This window comes from Amaranthus tricolor, chromosome 6, assembly GCF_026212465.1.
Source record: "Amaranthus tricolor cultivar Red isolate AtriRed21 chromosome 6, ASM2621246v1, whole genome shotgun sequence".
Taxonomy (NCBI): Eukaryota; Viridiplantae; Streptophyta; class Magnoliopsida; order Caryophyllales; family Amaranthaceae; genus Amaranthus; species Amaranthus tricolor.
In genome coordinates, this window is record NC_080052.1 from 20777880 (window position 1) to 20794390 (window position 16511).

The following is a 16511-nucleotide window of genomic DNA, read 5'->3' on the forward strand; positions in this document are numbered from 1 at the left end:
AGTATTATTTTATGCCTGTGGTAAATTTTTGTGAGGATGCCACATGAAAATTTTTGATTCTTTTAGTTAATAGTATGATATGATGACAAATCTTTGTGATGAAGGCATATGAAATTTTTTTCAGTTTTATTAGTTAATAGTATCATTAATTAAGTTAATTATTATTTCATTTGGCAAATCTTTGTCAGAATGTCACGTGAAATTTTTTGGTTCTTTTAGTTAATAATATGATGATTGGTAGTAATAAGAGTAATTCTTCAAACTTGTAAAGTAATATATACTATTTTGTATTTTTGATGTGAGACGTATAGAAAACAAATCGACAGGTAATTATATCTTTATATTAAAAATTAATAATAATCAATAAAAATTTTCTTTTAAAAAAAATTAGAAAAGAATTTTATTTTTTTATATATTTTTTTATTATTATTGAATTTTATTGTTCTTTATATTTTTTTTATTATTATTGAATATTATTGTTTTTTATGACAATAATATTCTTTTCTTGTGCAGCAGGATTCAAATTTTCTTCTATTAAAATTGGTCCGTTCTTGTTTATAACCCTTGTTCGTCATCCTTACTCCAACACTCAATTTGTTTGACCTGGAAACTCCACAACCATGGGACAAGGATCATCAGGTTTAAATCGTCCATCGAATTCCGGTGACAGAAACCAAAACTCCGACAAAAAGGACAAGAAATTCGAGCCTGCTGCTCCTCCTTCTCGAGTGGGTCGTAAACAACGCAAACAAAGAGGCCCAGATGCAGCTGCTAGAGTACCTGTTATTACCCCTCATACTAAATGCAAATTAAGGCTTCTTAAACTTGAAAGAGTTAAAGATTATCTTTTAATGGAGGAAGAATTTGTGTCTAACCAAGAAAGATTGAAACCCCAAGAAGAGAAAACCGAAGAAGATCGATCTAAAGTTGATGACCTTCGTGGGTCTCCTATGAGTGTTGGAAATTTGGAAGAATTGATTGATGAGAATCATGCTATTGTTAGTTCTTCTGTTGGACCTGAATATTATGTGGGTATTATGTCTTTTGTTGATAAGGATCAATTGGAGCCTGGATGTTCTATTTTGATGCATAATAAGGTAGTTTTTCTATTTTTTTCTGATTTTTTTATTTGAAAAGATTTGATTTTTGCTTTATTTTTGTTCTCTTTAGTTTGATTTCTGCTGTAAATTGTTATGAGGAAAGTGGTAACTTTAATCTGGTGTTAGCTTAGATATTTTGCTGTATCTGTATGTAATCTTATTTGTAAATATCAGCATTTGTTTTTCAGTAAGTTTTGTGTTTTGGGATTAGCTGTGTTAAAAAGTTAAGTGTATATTAAGGGTAAACATGGGGAATTTGAGGGGAAAAAAATAGTGTTAGTAATATGAATTGCATTGGTATGTTTTGGCAGTAAAAGTTATGTGGGTATTATGTCTCTTGTTGTTCAGGATCAGTTGGAGCCTAGATATTCACATATTAACTTGTTATGGAAAGATTAGATATGTGATGTCTTCGATTTGTTTTCTGATTTGGAGAAAGTAGGAACCTTCACTTTGGCATTTTGGTTTTGAATTTCATTTCTTGTGATTTATGTGATTATAATTGTGAATATTAGATTTTATACTTTCATAATTATGTAAAAGGAAGATCTGTAAGGATGATTTTTGGGGTTTGGATTGATTGTGTGAAAAAATTTGTTAATTTTAGATGTAAACAGAGGAAGCATTAGCTGAAAAGCAGTTTTTTGTAACCTAAATTGCATTTCTATGTTCTCTGTTGCTAGTTTGTGACTATAAGTTGATGGAATTCTCGTTTACCACGTTGTATTTTGTGTATTTAGTTTGATGATTCTGAATAAATAAACTGGTTTCTAACCATAGTTTGGTTTTATTGTTGTTTGTTTTTAAGGAAGTGAATATTATGTAAGTTGAGGGAGGGTCAGACATGGTGTTTTAGGTGTTTCATTTTCTTTTTGATCTGCTTTGAGTTTCCAAAACTTTGTCATATTTTGGGCCAGGACCTTGGGTGTGGGAACTCTTGTTTGAAATGGGCAGTTTAATACATGGGGCTTGTGTTATTAGGTTAGTTTTAATTTAAAAGCCGGTCTAATTAAGTGTATTGGTTTACTGTTGGTTGATGGATTTTGATTTAAATAGGTAATATGAGTGATTCCCACCATTGAGTGTGTATATGTGACGCTTTGATGAAGCTGCACTCCTTCTTGGTATCAATAGCAAATTTCCCATGGCCCCCATTAATGTGATGAATGAAACTGCCCAAGTTTCAGAGATTTGGACAAAGAAAATTTAGTGCCTTTTTCTCTGCGCGAATAGAGGCCATTTTGGTATATTTATGATTCAATTTTGATATGACCTTTTTTTTCCGTTTCTGAATATGGGTTGCACTAATTTTGACAAGCTGTCTTCATTTTAGGTTCTTTCGGTTGTTGGAATTCTTCAAGATGAGGTGGATCCAATGGTGTCTGTGATGAAAGTTGAAAAAGCTCCATTGGAGTCATATGCTGACATTGGTGGATTAGATCAACAGATTCAAGAAATAAAAGAAGCTGTGGAGCTTCCTCTTACTCATCCTGAATTGTATGAAGACATTGGAATAAGGCCTCCTAAAGGGGTTATACTATATGGTGAGCCTGGGACAGGGAAGACTTTGCTGGCCAAGGTAATTCTAAGCCTTAGGTGCATTTGTTTGGTGCCTGCTTAACTGTATTATTTGAATTGTTTCGTACATGTTTGTTTTCATCTTATGTAGTTTCGTTATGTACGAGCTCTTTTAGACCATGGGTTTCTGTTTAAAGGGAAAGACAAATGCTTGCATATTTTTCATCTTCTTTGGTCAGTTTATACCCACCATCACTTATTTGAGCGAGGCAACGGAGACATATATTATGCCGTTGTCATTGCAATTCTATCTTATCTTGCTTTGAGGTCATGCTTAGAGTGAAAGGAAGATCTTAGAAAATTGCCCATAAAATAGGTTTCCCTTATCTGATGTTAATTTTTCCTTGTGTTATGGAGATTTTTGTTGTATACTGCTTGGTGTTCAAGATTGGCTTTTATGAAAAGATTTTTATTCAGGAGTAAGAAGGTGATTGCTTCCCTTCTGGATCTGCAACTTATGCTGTCGAGCTTTGATCAAAATAAGAGAAAAGATCAAATGTGTCTTATTTAATTGAAATAGAGGTTAGTTTTAATCAAATATCTGGATGAAGCATATAGTATTTAGTTTAATGATGATGATGTTCTTTAGCTGGTAGTCTATGTATGTGTGTGGTTGCGTATATGTTCATTTAAGTGCTTCAAAATAGCAGAAAACATATTTTGTTCATTGGATAGTTTGATATCCTTAGTCTTAGAGACTTCGTAAGAAAAAGAGATGGATTCTTAAGTCTTCATTTATGTTTCCTTTTTTCAGGAATTTGGGTTTAGTCATGGGTAAGGATGACTGATTAAGGTTTTTCCCGTGGCTTATTTTGAGGATGAAATTGCTGGTAGAAGTACAACTCTGATTTCATTAACTCACCCTTGCTTAGAAATACCTGCTTATGAAGCTTTGGTAGAAAGAAGGCAAGAAGTCTTACATTCTACGAGTAAAAAATAAGCCGTTCTATAGTAGTTAGTTCTTTTTTCACTTATATTTTAGGATCTCTTGAACCATTACTGATAATCGTGTCATTAGAGGCTCATAACTCAATGGTTGATTGGTGTGGATTAGAAGAGAGGAGAAATGGAGAATTCACCTTGTGGGTTGGTGGTTTATGCATGCAGCTTAGGAGAGTAGCTTGGAGGTAATATGCTGTCTAAAAATTATCATTTGGTGGTTAAAAGAGTTTGGGTTATTCCATTTTACATCAATTTTAATATTTAGATTCTAAGTTCTCTTCCCCTTTGAGCAGGCTCGGGAGCGAGACAAAAAAAAAAATTCTTACAATCAGAATTACCAGAGTCTGCCTGTTATATTTCCACTTATCTTTTATCCCTCTTCTTTATATAGTTCTCCTGTTTCTAAATGTATGTCTTTATTGGCTTAGCTTTGTTTATCCTTTCCACTATTTTTAGTCAATGAATACTTTGAGTTCTGTGTTTAAACTCTATAGCTGCTGCATAAGTGTAACTTAAAACAAATGCAACGGACATTGTATCTTCTCATTAACTGAAAAACATTTATCATTGCTCTTGTATTTGATCACCCTGACACCAACTTATACTTGGCTTTTTTGGCTTGTATTTAATCATTCAGACACCAATTGATACTTTGTCTCTACATTGTTTTTTGAGTTACTCACTTTGATGTTATTTTTTTTATAACTTTGCATTACCGTAATGCAATTCAGTGGATCCACATAAGCTTTCACCTAAAGGGTCAAATGTATGCTGTTGAAGAAATAACATCCATCCTTTTTATTAGCTATCATAGATCAAGGAAAACCTATAGTGTTTTAGATGTTTTGCTTAAAATTAAATGATGTCAAGCATATGAAGCATTGCCATTAAAATTAATGGTACTTCAATTATTAGTTGCTAAATTATAGGTGGTTACTATTCATTTAGAAAAACTATAAATTCGACATTGTATTTTTCATTTCAATGTATCCTAGAAAAGTAGCATAGAGAGAAAGAAGAGCAGAAAAGCTTAGTGGGTTGTGATTTATTATTGTAATTTGGTATAAAGTCATTTTTTTAATGTTATTTATGTCTCCCTCAAATTTGATTCAATAGAAAATTTACATTATTTTCTTAACAATTGGTATCAGAGCTTGGTTGACAATTAGTCCACATTACGATTAAAAAAAAAGATCCTAAAAGAAAAGGTCAAATTTGAGTGGGAGAAATGGCTGCAGACAAAGGAGAAGTTAAACTTGAAAAATTCGATGGTAATGATTTCGGATTTTGGAAAATGTAGATTGAAGATTATTTACACCAGAAAAACTCTATCAACCTCTGGAAGAGACAAAGCCAGAGGGCATGCAAGAAGCAGAATGGAATCTTTTAGATAAACAAGCTCTCAGAGTTATTCGATTGACGTTATCGCGCAATGTGGCGTTTAAAATTGCAAAGGAAACCACAACGGCAGGGCTCATGAAAGCTTTCTCTAATATGTATGAGAAGCCATCAGCCTCCAATAAAGTTCATTTGATGAGGTAGTTATTTAGTTTGAGGATGTCGGAAGGTGGATCGGTAGCTCAACACCTTAATGAACTCAATTATGTCACAACCCAATTGAGCTTTGTTGAAATCAAATTTGATGATGAAGTATTAGCGTTAATACTTTTATCTTCCTTGCCAGATAGTTGAAATGCTATAGTCACAACTGTGAGTAGCTCATCGGGAAGTAACAAATTGAAGTTTGATGACGTTCGTGATCTGGTTCTCAGTGAGGAAATTCGATGAAGAGAATCGGGTGAATCTTCATCCTCTTCAATATTGCATACAAAATCAAGAGGAAGAAATTTAATCAGAAAGGAATGAACGCGGAAGATCAAACTATCGAGGACAATCTAGAGATAGGAGGTCAAAATCTAGGAATTCAAATAATTTTCAAAACTCAAAGACTGTTGAGTGTTGGAATTGCGGAAAGATTAGGCACTATAAAAAGCAGTGTAAGGGAGCACCAAAAGGCGAAGAAGTGAAGGCAGAGGCAAATGTCACTCCTACCGGAGAAGGTGATGATGCGTTGATATGCTCATTGGAGAGCAAATAAGAGTCTTGGGTATTAGACTTTGGAGCATCATTCCATGCTATTTCAAATAAAAACTTTTTTGAGAGGTATGTCCATAGAAACCTTGAACAAGTATACCTTGGTGATGACCAACCTTGTGATATTGTTGGTCAAGGTAACATCAAGATTAAGTTAAATGGGTCAACTTGGGAGCTGAAGGATGTCAAACATGTTCCCGACCTAAGGAAAAACTTGATCTCTGTTGGGCAGTTGGCTCATGAAGGTTACACTATAATCTTTCAATGTGATGATTGGAAGATCTCAAAGGGAGCAATGACAGTTGCTCATGGTAAAAATAATGGTACTCTCTATTTGATAGCTGGAGTGTGTTATTCGATTGCAATTGCAACAGAAAATGAAAACTCCAAGTTATGGCACTAAAGACTTGGTCACATGAGTGAGAAAGGAATGAAGATCATGCATTCAATTGGGAAGCTCCCTGGTCTAAAATTTGTGGCTTTAGACATGTGTGAAGAATGCATACTTTGAAAGCAGAAGACGGTAAGCTTTCAGACATATGGAAGAACTCCAATGAAAGAAAAATTGGAGCTTGTTCATTCTGATGTTTGGGGACCAACAACCATCCAGTCTATTGGTGGAAAACAATACTTTGTGACTTTTATTGATGATCACTCAAGGAAAGTATGAGTTTACTTTCTAAAATACATGTCCGAAGTGTTTGAAGCTTTCAGGAGATGGAAAGCTAGGGTTGAAAATGAAACAGGTCTGAAGATCAAAAGGCTCAGGTCCGACAATGGTGGAAAATATGAGGACACCAAATTCAAGAAGTTTTGCTACATGCATGGTATCAAGATGGAAAGAACTATACCAGGTACGCCTCAGCATAATGGTATAGTTGAGCGGATGAACCGAACATTGATAGAAAGAGCCAGAAGCATTCGTATACAGTCAGGTCTACCAAAACAATTCTGGGTAGAAGTAGTCAATACAGCAGCTTACTTGATCAATCGAGGACCATCAACCCCATTAGAATACAAATTACTAGAGGAGGTATGGAGCGGCAAAGAGATCAAATTGTTGTTGTGTAGCTTATGTGCACATTAGTGATCAAGGCAGAAATAAGCTTGATCCCAAATCAAAAGTTTGCACTTTCATCGGTTATGGTGAAGATGAGTTCGGATACCGCATTTGGGATGTTGAAAGTAAAAAGATTATTCGTTCAAGAGATGTAATTTTCAATGAGAGAGTCATGTACAAAGATAGACATAAAATTGAGAGTTATGACACAAATAAAAAGGAATCTACACTCATTGATGAGGATTATGCCCCAGATAGTAGAATGGAAGAGTACACTGTAATAAGTACTTCGCAACAAGAAGAACAAATTGTAAAGAGCAGTACATCGCAATCAAATGACATACAACAACCTTCTAGTCCAACTCCTACACTAAGGAGTACTCGACCACATGTGCCTAATAGAAAATATATGAATTATTTGTTATTAACTGATGAAAGGGAGCCAGAAGATTATATGAAGCATCTCAAACCAGAGATGCTAGAAAGTGGGAGCTTGCAATGAAAGATGAAATGCAATCCCTAATTTCAAACCATACATGGAAACTAACTGAGTTACCCACAGGTAAGAAGGCCCTTCATAACAAATGGATATATCGAGCAAAAAAGGAGCACGATGATTCGAAGAGGTATAAGGCTCGACTAGTTGTCAAAGGTTTTCAACAGAAAGAAGGAGTTGATTATAATGAGATATTCGCTTTGTTGTAAAATTCAATATCGTCATCTTGAGCGATTTGGATCGTGTTTCGTGGTGATTGAGGACGAAATATCTTTAAGTTATGAATTGGTTGGAAAACACTTGATAATTGGGAGAAGCTCTATTACACACATACACTTGTTTGTTTGCTAATTGCTGAACTGGTTGTAATTGGCACTTGAAATTCTAATGTGCACCAATTCCACATTATAACTAAAGCGTAAAGCCATCATTCTCTTATTTGTGATCTCTTTCTCTGATGTAATGCCTATTCTTGTGGTTTCTGATCCAGGCTGTAGCAAATTCAACTTCAGCCACATTTTTGCGAGTTGTTGGAAGTGAATTAATTCAGAAATACTTGGGTGACGGTCCCAAACTAGTGCGAGAACTATTTAGGGTTGCAGATGAACTTTCCCCATCAATTGTCTTCATTGATGAAATTGATGCAGTGGGAACAAAGAGGTACATGTCACTTTGCGCTTTACCATGAATCGGTAATCTTCTATGCTAATCATTTTGCATCTTTTTCTTTGTGTCGTGCTCAATACTGCAGATATGATGCTAATTCAGGCGGTGAGCGTGAGATTCAGAGAACGATGTTGGAGCTGCTGAATCAATTAGATGGTTTTGACGCTAGAGGAGATGTGAAGGTCATACTCGCGACTAACAAAATTGAAAGTCTTGATCCCGCATTACTTCGTCCCGGTAGAATTGATCGAAAGATTGAGTTTCCTCTACCAGATATAAAGACCAGGAGACGCATTTTTACGGTACGTCTAAAAATTTAAAATTGTTTGAGGTTATTCTTTTGCTATTAAGAATTAAGATTATGTCTAACAATATCAAAATTGTTTGCTTATAATGTAGATCCATACATCGAAGATGACATTAGCCGATGATGTCAATTTAGAAGAATTTGTTATGACAAAAGATGAGTTTTCTGGAGCAGACATTAAAGCTATCTGCACAGAGGCTGGATTGCTTGCTTTAAGAGAGCGGCGTATGAAAGTAATTCCTCTGCTTTTCAATTTCTTCAGTTGAAATTTCGGTATTTTTAGATATGGATGAAATTAGCGCTGCCCAATCGGGTCAAATTGAACCATTATGAACCTTTCTCAAAAATTACTGCAAATTGAATTGACATGCAAGCTGCACATTGCAAAACCCTAAAATGACCCGACCAAAACAGCAGACCAAACTTAGAGGTGTTCATTCGGGTTGTCGGGTCAATTTTCTTCTGGGTTTTTTTTTTTGTTGCAACGAGATATGTTCCATGATAACACGTAGTATCTCGGGAATAGACTCTTAAGATGCGTAAATTTCACGAGTGAATGTGTAATAGTATTTGTTATAAACTCGTAATGTGTCTTGTGTGATTCGGATGCTGATGAGTACATGCATACATGTTGGCCAGGTAACCCATGCCGACTTTAAGAAAGCCAAGGAAAAGGTGATGTACAAGAAGAAAGAAGGCGTTCCGGAAGGGCTTTACATGTAGAACTTTCTCTTATCAACCATCCTCAATATGGTTGACATTCAACTAATCTTATTGTAATTTAGATGAATTTTACATTCTTGAAACCTGTTGATCAATATCGCATTCATTATAAGTGTACACATTTTCTTGGTATTACATTATTTCTTTATGTAGCATTTATTGGACTAATATGGTTATTAGAATTTCAATTCTAATCTACGATTCTACAATCCTATGATTTAAAAATAAGCGACCGATCCGAACCCTAGGTAGGTTTTTAATGTTGTAGAATCGTGTGATCCTACTCGGCTCAAGAGTTTTGGTGGTAGGATCATAACACGATTTTACAATCCTACGATCTAACAGTTTGATCCTACAACGGTAGTTTCAATCGTAAAATATTTTCATGTATTTCGTATGTATATATATATATATATATATATATATATATATATATATATATATATATATATATATATATATATATATATATATATATATAATATTCTTTTTCGAAATAAATTTTTATTTACACCCTAAAACTTGGAAAAGGAACAAATAAAATTGATAATAAATAATACAAAGCACATTAATGCATATTCGTAGTATCATATGATTTTAGAATCTATGCTACCCCTTCCAACGATTCTAACAATCTTAGTTGAACAATTTTCCAATAGGATACTGCAAAGCTTTTTACCAAGTTAGAATGATTTGAGACCAGTCCATTAACTTTTTAAAATTTTCACGTTATTATTTCTGGAATTGGTAGATCTATTTTAGGAGAAATTGCATGCAGAACTATGGCTCAAGATAGTTTACGAAAATCTGAAAAAAATAAGATAATTTAATAACTTTATTCAAAAAACAAGCTTCGTTCAAACTTTATTTCCAAAATAAGCGTCCTTGCCTCCGAAGCTAGGCTTGGTAAATACTCGCACTTACCAACAGCGAGTATAATGAAATGGTCAAAATTTTAGTCAAAGTTTATTTCGCTGTTACTAACACCGACCTATTGTTTGACTGATCAAACATAATGTCGCTGTTAGTAACAGCGAAATAAACTTTGACCATGTTTGACTTTTGTTTATCTTTTTGTATGATTTAAACTAACTGTTGTAAAATTGAAAAATAGCTGTTATGAAGTTGAAAATAGCCATTGTTATTATGTTCTATAAATATCTCCATCATCTCCCTACTTCATTGTATCCAAACTCCATCATTCTTGTTCTAGTTAATCGATTTTAAAGGTAACATAAAGTATTATGTTAGTATTATTCTCAATTTATAAATGTTAATATTATTTTTAAATGTTTACTTATGTTACTATATCATATGTGTTCCGTAGATGTCACAGGAGCATTCTATTGAAGAGCTTTATGATTATGGTTATGAAGTTGAGATTAATACAGATTGGAGCGACGTCAATCCTGGCCGTGATTTTGTTGCTTGTCCTTTCTACTTGGATGAAGGATTCGGATGCACGTACTTTAGGTTGGTTGCTCCGAAGGCTACCAAATCGCTTGAAAAAGAAAAACAAGAGCTTAAAGATGAGGTATTGCATCTCAAGAGACAAATAGATGATATGGAACATAGGAAAGAAGAGACTGAAAGAATTATGAGAAAGTTGAAGAAGCAATATTAGTTAACGGCGGTGGTTTAACTTAACGAATGAACTATGTAATTTGATATGGATTCGTTGAACATGAATAAAATTGTGTTGAATTTTCGAGAGCATTTTCCCTAATTGAATATGATTGTCTGTTTGTTTTTGATTAAATTCATACTGCATTCTTGGCGGAATGATTCATCGCCGAAAACTCTGAGTACTTAACATCATTTCATTCATAATAAACGTGTGATAATACGATAAAAATTTATACATCTACATATATATTACAAATTATACACAAAAGTCCAAATGTTACAAATATTGAATATGTACAAATGTTCAATATATACAAAATGTCACTAATGTTCAATATATACAAACAGTATACTAATGTTAATCCTCCTCCTGTACCCTGTCTAACTGTGATGGTTTACGACGCCTCCTACGATAGTAAGAGGCCGTCGCATGACGTTCGGGTAGGGGAGGTGATTGATACTGTGATGTTCCAGCACCCTGTGAGGACCCGTCACCATAGTCGGGGCACGTTAAGTCTACCTCCTCAAGATGAACGTCGGCATGATGAGGAGATGACCCCTGTTTGTCCATAGTGGTGTCGGGCACAACAACTTTTGGAATGAAGTGCTGAAACTGTGTCCCTAGGAGTATGCCTTGGGCAATCTCCCGTACAGGCTCCTCTTGGGTGGAGCTGATGACAGATGCAATGCCCTGTGCCTGCATTAAGACTGAAGTATTAATGAAATGTATAACATGTAAGCTCTATGGATAATAATCAACGTTGAAGAATACTTATAAAGTGTGTCATCGTCGGTGTTGCGAGAGCGTACTGAGTTGCCGCGATGATACCTCGTGGTGTCATCCATCGATGAGTGATGGAGAGGAACCACGGCATGTAATCTGCCAAAGTAGGTGCGCCTAAAGCCTCAATCGGCGCACCTTGGGCCAGCAGCTCTAGCCTGTGATCCTAACGAGCTATATGGCGCCAGTTGATCTCCAACCAGTTCTTGGGCTCTCGACCTTTGCGTGAGCTGTGATGGAGATCCGCCACTGTGTCACAAGGCGGCGGGATGACCTGTACCATCCCAAATTGGCGCAATACGCGCTCAGGGAGATGCACTTCGACTATGTCGAAGCATATCAAAGGTACAGAGGCTCTCCAAGCCCCTGACAAGATCCCTGAGTGCCGAGGCAATGCAGCGTATGCCTCAGCGGGGTAAGGGTCCCATCGAAACTACACGTGAAAATGTAATTAATAAATTAAGCAATATGATAGTTATAAGACAAGTTGTAGTGAAGTTTTTACCTGGTCAGCTCGAAGTAGATCGAGTTGATCGCGGTAGAACCCCACACTCGATCCTGTGTGGGTCCTTGTACGTTTATCAGAGGACCACTGCGATCCATATGACACATGTGGGGGTGGAAGAATTGGTGGCGCAAATGCAACACGTCCCACAATCCACATCGGTTGCCCTATGAGAATGTGCTCCCACGCCCAAAGCTATGAATTACAGATATAAGTAAGTAAACGACTCTCAAAAACAAATTAAGAGAAAAGCATTAACATGTAAAGTTAGTATTACCTGGAGAATAATCAGGGGCCTAGCGATCTCCTTCACGTTCTTCCGTGAAGCTTCACGCAGTCTTCTGTATAGATAAGCTAGGGCTGCGGAACCCCAGCTGTAACCGGAGATTCCCATGGCGCATCAAGCAACGTCAAGTACAAAAGCTGTACCCTGTTGCCAGTCTTATCGGAGAACAAGACAGCGCCAATCAGATATAAGAGATACGCCTTAGCGTATCTCTCAACAGTAGCCTCATCAACACCTTCAGGGAGGTGCGAGAAGTTCTGCGCAAGCCATGTTACGCGCAACACACTCCCTTTGGCTACCCTTGCGAAGGTCGGACTCCTAATAATCTATGAACTTTATCTTGCCAACTTTCGAGTTGGCGTCCAACGGTGCAAACGGCATGTCACTCAATGGGAAGCCGTGTAAGCACAGCTACGTCAAGTAAAGTGACAGTAGCCTCACCTAGAGGTAGGTGGAAGGTATGTGTTTCTTGGCGCCACCGCTCGACTAAAGCCGTGACTAGCCCCCGATCGATTCTCCTATAAGCGATGAGGTGGAAGTCGTACAACCTCGCTCGCTGAAGGTAGTGGATGATCCGTGCGTCAATAGCCCACGGAGCAGAGTCGGGATGCCTGGTGTATATGGTCTCCACGTCGGACACCTAAACGCAAAGATTATATTAGCATAAAGTTAAAGTATAAAGGCATGTACATTCAAAATACTAAGTTCACTAACCTGGACATCCCATAGTACACTGCTCCTGTGATTCGCCTGCATCGTCAGTACACTAGGGTCTCGAGGGCCTGGAGCTGCTGGATCCATCTCTACTGCAATTCAACAATAACTAAGTTATAGTTATGATTATACGTAAAAAGACTTAAGAAATACTCAAATTGTGTACTTATGTTATTTATTTGTTTCATAGTCTTTATGTTTATATACTCAATACAAATACTGTTTACCTTGACGTGCAAGTTTTAGTGTTGTAACCTTCACTACCACACCGTGTACAAGCGTTGCGTCTCCTTGATCCTTCGTCCATCTCGTTGGTGATCCTTCTTGACTTAGGTCTTCCTAGTCTACGAATGTGATCTGGATCTTGTATCACCTCAACACCGGTGTATTGAGGCCATGACCTCTTATTAATCAACGACATGAATATGGATTCATATGTATTAACATAGCTCTGGGTAGTGTAGTAAGAGTCCACAAAACGCTCATACGATAAGTGTCTTTTAATACAAACGGCAAGAACATGAGAACAAGGTAAGTGATATATGGAGGATTTGTTACAAGTGCATTTCCTCTCTCTCATATCCACACTTTGTATTTTACCACCCTTGGCGGATCCTTTATTACCACGTCCAGTCTTAACTTGAAAAAGGCCTCGTCTGTAGTCAAATGCGACGATCTCATGGAAGTTTGCCTTCTCAGTGTTACGGGTGATAATTCTTGTGGCGTGTGAAGTGTACTTACTTCCCCCAGTTAGCCATGCATTTGCATTCTCGCATCTTTTAACAAAATAATCATTAACACGGTAGAAGGTGAACTCCACAAGAGTAGTTATAGGCAAGAAACGTACACCCTTCATCACGTTATTGAATACTTCGGCTAAGTTGGTATTAGTAACACCATACCTATACCCTCATATTGTACTTAAAACTTACATTAGCAGTACTTCTTGTAGTGTCAATGCCAATCTTAGAGCATATAAGATGTTTAAATTCATTCAAATCCATGTTTGAGTTGCATGCAAACAGTTTACGTCTTCCCCCAACATACTTAACATTGCTACTACTTGATCGAATTGAACCATTCCAAAAACATACAACAGTCACACGAAATAAATGAAGCCATTTCTACAACAATACGTACAAAATCAACATCTCCATCAAGTTCATAAATATATACTACATAACAACATTGATTAAATTTAGGTTTTGCATTTAAACATTCTCTAAACTAAACTCAAATTTAGGGTTGCATTCAAACATTCTCTACATTAAACTAAAACATTTTCTACATTAAACTAAAACATTTTCTACATTAAATTCATGAACAAACAACCTCAATATGAAGATCATGGCAAATAACAAGTACATTTGACATATTCATAGAGTTTGATATTATATGACCACTATAAATGACATACATTTTGAAAAACAACAAGAACTAAAAAATTTATAATAAAAAGGTACCTCAATAAGCTGTAGATCAACAAGAAGTAGTAAATTGCAAGTTTATGAACCTACATTTATGTGAAAGTTGATTAAGAATTTGTGAACCCTAATTTTTCGAAAAAAGAAAATAAATACAAAAAACTAGTATCTTAAGTGAATGTAGGAAGATGACAGAACTAATTAGTAGTAGAAACTTGAAATTTGATGAGATTAATTGAAGTTGATTTTAATGGTGGAAAGAAGAGGGAGATCTCGTAGGTTGAATGAGGAAGTAAACTGAAATGAGGAAGAAGGAGAACTGAAAAATTTAACACGCATGAAGTCGTTGTTACTAACAGCGACTTGACCTTGTTGACCAATCAAACATTAGGTCGCTGTTAGTAACAACGACATATCCCTTGACTAAAATTTTGACTATTTGTTTTAATTCGCTGTTAGCAAGAGTGAGTTTACACCAGGCCTAGCTTTGGAGCCAATGACGCTTATGTTGGGAATAAAGTTTGAACAACGCTTGTTTATAAAGTTGTTAAATAATCTTATTTTTTTCAAATTTTCAAAGTTTAACATGTTCAACTTGAAGTATTGTTTTCATTGGAATGAACTTTAAAGTTGATTTTTATTCAATATGATATTTTATTGATTAGATTAAATGGGTTTTATTTAATTTTTTTCCTTTTTAAATTTAAAAAATTAATATAAAATATTTAATTGCAAGTTAAGTGAACTAGTTGAAAAGTAGTAATTAAAATTAAAGCTAAATTAGATAAAACATTTTAATATTTTATTGTATTAATTTTTTATACCTAAATAAAAATTTGTATACATTAAGAAATATTAATATATTTTTCTTAAACAAACGAATATCTTTTTGTATGATTATATGACTGATAATTAAATTCATGGTATGTATAACTTAATGCAATTAATTAATAAAAAATATTCACGATGTATGATAGTAGAAATAAATTTTATTTTAGTTTTTTAAATTCTAAAAAATATCAATCAATAATAATTGTACACATCATTTTTTTGGAATAACCTGCTACAGGTAAAGAAACCGAATAAATCCTTTAGAACAAATGACATGCAAAAATCAGACTTTCATAGAGTAAATAAAAGGTCAAACTTTTAAAAAATAACAACCAAAAAATCAAATTTTCCTTAAATCAAATACAACTTTAAGTGTTTTCAATGCCCAGTAAAACTTCTCACTATTAATAAAAATATCACAAAATTCTTGTGAGAGATAGTCTATTTAACATACCATTTCTAAATGGACCGATCTATTATATATTTTTTAAAATATTATAATAGGCATTAAAAACGATGTAAGTAGACATTTAAGATATTAAAAGTAAACACGAAAGATATGTTAAGTAAGCATTAAAGATAATATAAGTAGACATTAAGAATATGGTAAGTATGCATTAATCTTTCGGGTTGGGCTTGAGATACGTCTCTTAAAGAGATGGTCTCTCAAGAGACTAGCTATAAAAATAATGAGGGTGTTTGGCAAATGAGTAATAGCTCGTAGCTAATAATTAAATATAGTGACTGATTTGACCAACTGATTTATTAGCTAATTTGACCAGCTGATTTTAAACCCGCTCTAAAAGCAGCTTGTTCAAAAACAACTTATTCGTATCAATAAGCTGTTTTAATCAGCTAATTCACCAAACACTAGCATTAGCTGATTTGACTATCCAACCCTCTATTTATATCAAAATAAGCTAAAATTGCTCAATTAACTAATTTGCCAAACACTCTATTATTAAAAAAAAATAAAACAAGCACTATTTTTTCCAAAAGAGACTATAAAAGTTGATTCATCCAAATTTGAAAAATAAACAGAGCATTGGTAACTGAAAAGGCGATTAGACGTCACTTGAAATTCACAATGGTCAGTGTGACCGTGTGAGTTTTAAAAATACTTTTACTCCAGTCCAGTTTTGTATTTGTACACAATTTAGCATAAAAATACTAAATTTGATCCTTTTCCTAGTTCTAACCTTTGTTTCACAAATTTATTCTCTTCCAAACATTGACAAAGATCATGAGTAAGTTGATCGCCGTGAAAAAGGTTTAAGAAGCCACTGACTCCACAACCAGCCACTTCCTGGTTCATCGCCTATACGCCTAACACATTCTTGAAGCGTTGAGGTACTCTTTCGGCCAATGGAAGGCCTTT

General features: G+C 35.1%; 2 protein-coding genes across 2 annotated transcripts; one reads left to right on the forward strand and one right to left on the reverse strand.

Annotated features, from left to right (window-relative positions):
* Positions 1–525: 525 nt before the first annotated feature.
* LOC130814692 (26S proteasome regulatory subunit 4 homolog B-like) lies at positions 526–9162 on the forward strand. The gene is made up of 6 exons (XM_057680838.1): positions 526–1097; positions 2434–2679; positions 7761–7930; positions 8022–8238; positions 8336–8476; positions 8883–9162. Exons 1-6 carry the CDS (start codon positions 621–623, stop codon positions 8964–8966), a joined length of 1335 nt encoding a protein of 444 aa, XP_057536821.1. The 5' UTR covers positions 526–620; the 3' UTR covers positions 8967–9162.
* Positions 9163–13101: 3939 nt separating this feature from the next.
* On the reverse strand, positions 13102–16448 carry LOC130815667 (uncharacterized). Its single transcript, XM_057682157.1, has 2 exons — positions 16333–16448; positions 13102–13375 (listed from the first exon to the last, which is right to left on the reverse strand). Exons 1-2 carry the CDS (start codon positions 16446–16448, stop codon positions 13102–13104), a joined length of 390 nt encoding a protein of 129 aa, XP_057538140.1.
* Positions 16449–16511: the final 63 nt, after the last annotated feature.

Bases quoted from the DNA above. Each gene is read 5' to 3' on its own strand.
- LOC130814692 (XM_057680838.1), top strand. From the start codon at position 621: ATGGGACAAGGATCATCAGGTTTAAATCGTCCATCGAATTCCGGTGAC. The intron at 2,680-7,760 runs GTAATTCTAAGC...TTTCTGATCCAG, and splicing joins GGAAGACTTTGCTGGCCAAG to GCTGTAGCAAATTCAACTTC. The intron at 8,239-8,335 runs GTACGTCTAAAA...CTTATAATGTAG, and splicing joins CCAGGAGACGCATTTTTACG to ATCCATACATCGAAGATGAC.
- LOC130815667 (XM_057682157.1), bottom strand. From the start codon at position 16,448: ATGAACCAGGAAGTGGCTGGTTGTGGAGTCAGTGGCTTCTTAAACCTT. The intron at 13,376-16,332 runs GTTAGAACTAGG...TTGTATTAAAAG, and splicing joins AATAAATTTGTGAAACAAAG to ACACTTATCGTATGAGCGTT.